Source organism: Entamoeba invadens (assembly GCF_000330505.1).
Source record: "Entamoeba invadens IP1 unplaced genomic scaffold scaff_1105074725937, whole genome shotgun sequence".
In the NCBI taxonomy this organism is placed as follows: domain Eukaryota; phylum Evosea; order Mastigamoebida; family Endamoebidae; genus Entamoeba; species Entamoeba invadens.
Window position 1 is genome coordinate 61983 of NW_004443670.1, and position 9229 is coordinate 71211.

The 9229-nt window shown below is 27.1% G+C and overlaps 2 protein-coding genes across 2 annotated transcripts; both read left to right on the forward strand.

Moving 5' to 3' along the window:
- EIN_005500 (hypothetical protein) lies at window positions 1-1435 on the forward strand (the record flags this gene model as incomplete). The annotated part of the gene is made up of 1 exon (XM_004260382.1): window positions 1-1435. A coding segment is annotated over one exon (1435 nt), but the record flags the coding sequence as incomplete, so codon positions are not given.
- A 5303-nt stretch (window positions 1436-6738) lies between these two features.
- EIN_005510 (hypothetical protein) lies at window positions 6739-7269 on the forward strand (the record flags this gene model as incomplete). The annotated part of the gene is made up of 1 exon (XM_004260383.1): window positions 6739-7269. One exon carries the CDS (start codon window positions 6739-6741, stop codon window positions 7267-7269), a length of 531 nt encoding a protein of 176 aa, XP_004260431.1.
- Between the last annotated feature and the right edge of the window lie 1960 nt (window positions 7270-9229).

Here is a 9229-nt window from a genome sequence, read left to right on the forward strand (position 1 = left end):
GCCAGAAGCATTGGAATCGACAACCAAGTTAGATACTAAAACAGTACATAAAGTAACATCTTTTCCAGAATATTTTTTCAAAGAAGTTAACAGTGGATCAAACGACTGTAACATTTTAAACAATTTGGCTCTTACAACTTACCCAGATAACTATTATAAAAAAGAAGGATATTGTATGTCTAACTCTGCATCTTCTGGATTCAATTTTATTACAACAAAAGACCAATTAACACATTTTTATTACACAGATGGGGCATGCAACACGTTGGATAATAATTACACTTATCAATACAATAAATGTGTATTAGACAATAATAAACAATACTATACGTTCTATTATAGTAAATCCACATCTGGTCGAGTATACATACAACACGTTGGATATTACATATTGTATACAGTTGGTAGATGTTATGGGAATGAAGATGCTACAAACAAAGCACAAAGAATCATCACGACTGCAGACACTACAAAGCTTTTCAAATTGCAAATTGCGCCATCTTGCACTTCCGATGAGTCTGATTGGGTTGACTCTACTAGCACTGATACAATAAATAAAGTCACACCTGAAATGGAAAATTCGTATTATCTTCAAGATCGAACATATGTTGATACTACGACATGCAGTGGTGCTTTGTATCCACTTCCCGATATTATATACACGTCACTCGGGTGCATTGATATGGATGGGTCTTATTTCACTTTGAGTGTGGACGATAAAAAGGTTTATTTCAAATCATACAAAGACAAGGAATGCAAAACACCTGACACTGAAAATTACGAAGAAGACACTTTCAGAGAGTGTTCTGGGTCAGGTTCTTATAGAACAAAATACTATGGCCCAACACTGTATGCCCATCAAGAAGAAATGTATACCCAAACTTTCATTCCAAATAAATGCTATGTAAGTCCAGTAGATGATACCAAATTTGTTGAAATCAAAGACGATGAAAAGATGTACACTGCCGACACTTGTGATGATCTTAAAACTTCAACTACGGAAGTTTCAGATTACAAAATTGAAATATTCGAGACTTTCCCTTCTTATTATTACAGAGCTGTTCATTATGGAAAGAATGACTGCAATATGACAGCTAATTTGGATATTACTCCATATCCAGATATGTATTTCACAAAAGATAATATGTGTATTAGTAATGCTACTGGATACAAATTTGAGACTAATAAAACTACTTTAACTTCATACTATTTTAGTGATGAAAAGTGCGCTACGCCAAATGAAAAAACACCAAAACTTGTGTATGCTTACCAGACTTGTGAAAAAGATATCGATGAAGATTACTACATCTACTACTATGGTAATGATACGATTATTCCAACACCAATAGCACCCGAAGCTGCATTTGGGTTAATCGTTGTCATGATTTCTTTGATCTTTTTGCCTTATTCTAAGAAATTTTTCGATTATATTTAATTATTAGAATTTTTCAACATTTGAAAAGAAAAAGCTATTTTATTTGAATATAATATTATTTTAATCATAAAACTAAATAATTACCATTTTTTATAATATAATATTGTCATTAATTTATAACTTATTAATTATAAAACATGATTTATAAAAATGGTAGTAAGTGTTAAATCCACATTGTTACTTTATACTCTCAAAAACACAACAAATAATCACACAAAGTATGATAATTTAATTTAATTAAATTATTTTTAATTGAAAAAAGTAATTACTTGAATCACTAAAATTATAATGAATAGACTTCGAGCCCGTGCTTTTTGTTATGAAAAATTAGTATTTAAAAATGCTATTAAAACGGGATGTTATTTTTTTCCGATTCTTTGGCGTTTTTAATACTAATAACCATTTTATGATTATTATAATAAGACTTTAATTATTATAATTTAAATCTCTCATAAAAAGTCTGGCTTAAATGATAAATTTTATTTTATAATAAATAACTATTTATTATTGGTTTCTATATTTATTAAAATAATTCATAAAAATATCAAGCTAAACAAAGAATTCAATTATATCGAGACGCTTTTATTTATAATCAATTCCTGAAATTGTACATGTAATACACTAAAGTAATGGCTGTGATGGTTCTAATTATGTTTTCACTTCGACACTTTCACATGGAGAATAATTCGATTTACTGGTGGATAAATAAGAGACAAGCTGCTTTGAACAATTTTTGCAAATTGTTGATAAATTGAAGTTGATGTATGAATTTTAAATTTGTTTTAACTCGGTTGCCTTAATTGTTTTTTTAGGTTTTTGTTTTTTGGTTTAAAATCTATCGATCGTATATTTGACCAAATGATTTGTTTAATTTTGGTTATACCGTCTTTTATGTTTGCTCAATCATTATTTTAATTACAAAACAAACATCAAGTAATTTAAATCGAATATTTTGTAAAAGTAACACAAGCACAACAACAAAATACTGTATTTAATACACCAATTTTATTGATGTGTATTAAAAAGAATAAACAAATAGCTTGGTGTAAAAAATATTGTTTGTTTTACAAATATTTTTAATTATTTCATTTATATTTGAAATAATATAATAAAAATTTGTTTAACTTATAACAATAATTTTATATTTAACTATAATTTGATTATAAATATTATATTATATTGTTAAAATCCTTAAAATTGTTTTAACACAGTCAAAACAAAAAAGTAATAATAATAAGGTTTTATATGTTTCTTTTACGTAAACCCTTTTTTGCCTTAATACACAAAACAAATTTTCGTATTTTTTTTATTTGATTTTTATCAACTCAAATTTGAATTGTATATTTTCTTAGTCACATTTAACGTGAATAAGCCGAATTATGTTTTGTGAATTAACTGCATTATTCGCTTTTTGACGCTATATTGAGTTTATTTGTGTTAAAGAAAAACAAACCATAAGAAAGAAAGATGGGGTCTAATAAAGGTTTAATATTTTTGATTATTTTTTATATAAAAAGTATTTTGTCATTTGATTGTAACGAGATTTGTGGTTATATTGTCGTTATATTTGTTGATGTGACTATTTGACATTGTTTGTTATAAGTGGATTGACGATGTAGCGGTTTTATATCAATTGTTGAAACACGATAAAGCTATATGAAATTTCATCCAAAAAAATCTTTTTGATCAATCTTAGGTAATTGATTTCTCATTTGTTAATTATTTTAAATAAAATAAAAATGACTATTGGCTGGTTTTGGTTAGAAAGGGGTTTTGGAATAACAATGATTTGGACAATTTTTTTATTTGTTTATTCTTGTTAAAAAAAGTTTTGGGTTGTGAAAGTGTTAAAAGTAATTCAAATGACATATTTTTTTATATATGATAGTATTGAAAAAGCTAAGATAATTGTAATATTATTAACAATTTAATAAAAAGTGTTTGTTTTAAAATTTAATTGTAATTGTAACTGATTTTTATTGTTTATTATAATAAATTATATATTTATATATTATGAAAAAAAACCAAAAAATTAAACAACAATTAATCAATTATATTATAAAAAATAAAACAAACCTTTGAATAAATATTTATTAATAAATATATGTAAATGACACCCATTTTTTGTTACTTAATAGTAACAAGAAACCCACCCATTTTGTTACTTGATAGTAACATAAAACCCACCCATTTTGTTACTTGATAGTAACATAAAACCCACCCATTTTGTTACTTGATAGTAACATAAAACCCACCCATTTTGTTACTTGATAGTAACATAAAACCCACCCATTTTGTTACTTAATAGTAACATAAAACCCACCCATTTTGTTACTTGATAGTAACATAAAACCCACCCATTTTGTTACTTAATAGTAACATAAAACCCACCCATTTTGTTACTTGATAGTAACATAAAACCCACCCATTTTGTTACTTGATAGTAACATAAAACCCACCCATTTTGTTACTTGATAGTAACATAAAACCCACCCATTTTGTTACTTGATAGTAACAAGAAACCCACCCATTTTGTTACTTGATAGTAACAAGAAACCCACCCATTTTGTTACTTGATAGTAACAAGAAACCCACCCATTTTGTTACTTGATAGTAACAAGAAACCCACCCATTTTGTTACTTAATAGTAACAAGAAACCCACCCATTTTTTGTTACTTGATAGTAACATAAAACCCACCCATTTTGTTACTTGATAGTAACAAGAAACCCACCCATTTTGTTACTTAATAGTAACAAGAAACCCACCCATTTTTTGTTACTTGATAGTAACATAAAACCCACCCATTTTGTTACTTGATAGTAACAAGAAACCCACCCATTTTGTTACTTAATAGTAACATAAAACCCACCCATTTTGTTACTTGATAGTAACAAGAAACCCACCCATTTTGTTACTTGATAGTAACAAGAAACCCACCCATTTTGTTACTTAATAGTAACATAAAACCCACCCTGCTTGCTTCTCTTTGACATATTTACATATTGTATTGATAGATTTTTTTCCGTTTATATTTTAAATTTGTTTTTCCTTATATTTTTTCCATATTCATATTTATTAAATTGTTTTTATTATTTATTTATTTTGTCTGATTTTAATGGAATTATTATTTTATATCTTTTTGTTTTTATTTATTTATATAGTTTTATAAATAATATCAATAAATTTTTTATCATTTTCTTTTATTCCTTAAAAAATTATTGTATATTTTTTGTATTATTTGATTCAATCTAAATATTAAGGAAATAATTGTATAAACAATGGAAATAATAATATTTTAAATTTTTTTCTCTTTCTTGAAAAAAGATTAATATTATAGTGTAATTATTTCAATACCAATTATATTTAAAAATTGTAAATCAAACTTATTTTTATATGAATTCAAATTAATTATATTATTGAAACCGTGCAACTTTGGTGTGTCTGTGCAAAATTATTTATAGTAAAATTATAGTAAAACAATTGTATATTTTTTATCGAAACAAAGAAAACAAAAACACAATTCTTCAAAACTAATACTCCAATTAAAATACCATAACAAAAATATAACTACGCTGATCTAAATATACCATCATTTAATATATATTGTAGACTTCTTTGCGAATGTAGTTGATTATGTTATTGTGATCAAATTTCGGGAATTCAATTATGACAAAGAATCAACAACAAACAACTTGGATGAAGAGTTGTCAAAATGGAAAAGTGGCATTTATAGTAATGAAGAAGCTTCCACTTTCTTTTTTTCTAATTACTGAAGAACATCGAAATTAAACCGTTGAATAATTAACTTAACATTGACTCTCCAGATAAGATTTGAAATTTACTCAGAATACTCAAAAAGGCGGTAAAACTTATTAAAATGTTTTTGAACGAAAAGAATGCACCATTTAAATATATTACGCCTCAACTCAATTCAGCAAGACAAGAGGGATACGACCAAATGAATGATTAACTACTTTTCAGTACTTCAAAGGATGTCATAAACGACATGAATCTTTTGAATTCTTTTCTAAAGAAGATACCTTTATACAAACTAACACGTTTATTGTTGAAATATGGCTTTTAGTCGTTATGACAAGTTTATTGTTTGACAAATGATTCTTTTAACGGAACATTGAAGTGATGAATGAACAATTTGAATCAATTGTGTAATTGTATAAAGTCACTTCAACGAAATTGTTTTTTGAACACTTCATGGCGCTGATCAAGATTGTGATTGAAAATGATGAAGTGTGTCATTATAACAAATCTGACATTTTGCTCAGATCAATGGAATTATTAAATATTAACGAAGCCCATTCTTTGTGAGAAAGAACGAAAAGAGTGTGTTGTCCTTGTTTGTCAGAATCATTTTTTTTTGAAAGAAACGGGAATGTGGTATAATTTTGAAAACACATCACAAGTTTTCTTGCAAATTATGGAATAATCGACTCTGAAGCTTCATATGTATTATCTTCTCCATGTACTTTGAAATGTGAATTGAACTGGAATTTGCTGATGATGTGCAACAAAAAGTGGCGAAGCTAACTACAAATATTTTCGAATACAATTTTACTGTATACGGAAAAGATCGTTGATAGGCAAATTATTTTATTAAACACAATTAAAAACTACTTAAGTGCAAATGAAGGCATTTAGAGGAACACGTAAAGAGTTGTTGAGTATTTGGATTAGCAGTGGTCACAACCAGGCGTTTACCAAAATTTACACAGTGAATGCCGAATCCCAAAAATGCTTCAGTCTTATTTTATAGAATGTTTTTTCTTTTAAAAATGTGTTTTTGGGAAAAAAATAACACCAGCTCCCTGTTTTTTAAAACAAAAACAAGGCAAAAAATTAATACGCCTGGTTGTGAGCATAAAGACATAAATAATGAATTAATTTTGGAAATCATTTTTCTTGTATCACTAATAATATATATATCACGATATAATTATCGTGATATACACCATGTTGAGACGAACGAATGTGATCAGAGTATATTTAGATGTGAACTCTTTGTACGATATGGTTTCAGTTGAATCCAAGCAGACAAAGGTGGATTAAAACAACCAAAGTACTTGAAGATTTCTGTGTTTTTTTAACAAAAAATTTATTGATTAATGTTACTACAAAACGTAATACTCTGAAATTCAATGCACAAGTTGTATAAAAAACAATGTTTTATTCAATCAAAGATGTGTAAATTTCACAACAATTAAAAAGTGTATTCAATCAAAAAATTCAAAATATTCATTCTGGAGTGTCCCAAACATCAGTGACGACTTATCTCAATGTTCTCCAATGTGGTGGGTCTTTGTTATGATTATTTTGTTTGCTGCTTTTGTTATATTTTTGCTCATTATTGTAGTGTTTGAAGGTGTAAAGACTATACAACGAAAAATGAATAAAAATCCAACTACAACTATATTCCACATGAAAAATTCTAATGTTCGATTCACTACCATTCGAGGTGGATTGTGCTGTAATTTATCAGAAATTGATTTCAACAGTGAAATAGAAGAGATCCCAGTCGACAAAGAAATTCGACAACTTCTTTGTGTTGGCAATTCAAAAGAACGTGCTGTTAAAATTCAATTTACGCTTAAAGAGCAGAATGAGAAATTTCGACTCCGGATGAACCCAGAAATAGTCACATTAAAACGAGGCTATGCATGTGAAGTCGAAACTCTTTTATTGATTCAGTGTACACTTAAAATTAAAAGTGAGGTGTTGATAGTCTCTAAAAATTTACAAACTAACTTGGACATTTTTATTCGATCAGAGTCAAAGCAAATAGTGAGATATCCACTAAGTTATATGCTGGTGAAATAACACTAGAGAATGAATATAGTTTGGGCTCTTTTGGTGTATTTTACAAAAGAAAATTCAGAGGAAATGTCGTGGCAGTTAAAAAGATGTGAATGATCATTTCTGATGATTTTGATTAAATGAAGGAATTTATGAAAGAAGTGAACATGCTTGCAAATTTAGAAGTAAATGTATTGTTCAATTTTGTGCGCAGCTTTGTTATTGTTCAAAAAATTGACATGATGATAAACAACTTGTAATTTATATTTGAATGTAAATTTTGTTTTTATTTTTTTGAACATTAATATACGACTTTTGTTGAAAAAACAATTTGTATGATATTTGTTATTTGTATGTAGATATAAAAATGTTGATTATTAAATAAAATGAATATTTAAATAGTAATGTGGTGAAATTGATGATATTTGTTTGTATGTTTTTTAACACAATATTTTTTAATTTCATATCATAGACAATTCATACTCAACAAAAAATGATATGATAATAACATATGTTGTGACAAAATGTTGTTGATATTATTTTTAAATGTGTTTTCATGATATTATAACATGTATAAATGTTATAAAAATTAAAAACACTATTTTAGTAAAATTGTAACAAAAAATGACAGTATCATATTAATTACTTGTTTTGAAATACTTAAGTGCACAATGGTAATCGATTGCAATTAAATGACTTGACACTGAATGGTATAGTCAGAATACGAAGACTGCTACATTCATTAAAACAATTATCTCCAATTGACGTGACACTTGTTGGAATTACTATAACAGCTTTATTTAGTTTGGTCCCTGGTTTTTCCTCTTAAGTCTGTCCATAAACCATATTTATTCCATTAACCTTATTTATTATTATTGGTCAATTCTTAATGAAAATATTCCCAACTTACGGGAAAAGATAAGCCCAAATAGGATATTAAAAATATAACTATTCAGAAACTAAATAACCAACAACACAACCAATAACATTAAAATGGTTTAGACCGTTTCACCAACCATTTCAAACATCTAAAAGTAAATAAATACAGTTGATTTGGTAATATTTTAAACAAAATAACAAAAAAAATGTTAAAAACAAACCAAGTGTATTGGCATCGTATACTTGATAAATTTTGCTTCGAAGCAATAGTACTTTAAGACATTTTTAATACACTATTTGAAGAGCAAACTGATAATCCACTCTGTCAAAGCCATCTCATGGAAGTAACTGTTAATCGACTACAGAACTATATTTCGATGGTTGAGTCTGTCAATTATGTTCTACTTATTGTTTATGATTTGTCTCGTTGTTATCAATTTCTTTGATAAATTTTTCAAGTTGTTTATTGTCGAATTCGCTTGTTGTTAATATAACTTTAAATAAAATAATATGTTCACCCAAACGTTGTTTGTAACAACAGCTTTGTTTTCACTGTTATTACATGTTTTGTTCGCAAAAAAAATAAATAGATCAAACAGTCTGAGTTCGTTTTGATTGAAAAAACCAAAATTTATAATAAACAAATCAAATTTAATTACAAAACTGAATAACAAAAATAAAATCTATTTTTGTCGATAAATAAGGTTTATGGACTTTATCTCTAATATGAAAATAATTTTATGTTTATTTCACAAACAAAAAAAACAAAAAGTACATTTGCCGGGACTCGAACCCGGATCTCCACCTTGGAAGGGTGGAATTCTGCCCTTAGACCACAAATGCTTCACATCTATTTTGAACTTAAATTCTAAATTATACAACAAAAATTTTATAATTAAAGTGTATTTCTTCTCATATAAATCATTCAAATCATTCTATAACGAACCAATTTAAACGATGTAACAGAACAACCGGGGCAGACCTTTCCCACCCTCACCCCGTCTAAATATAGAATTAATTTACTATATTTTATAATTTTTTAATTATAATAATAGGAAATGGGCGTTTTAAATAATATTAGGTATGGTTCCCGAATTCAAGAAAT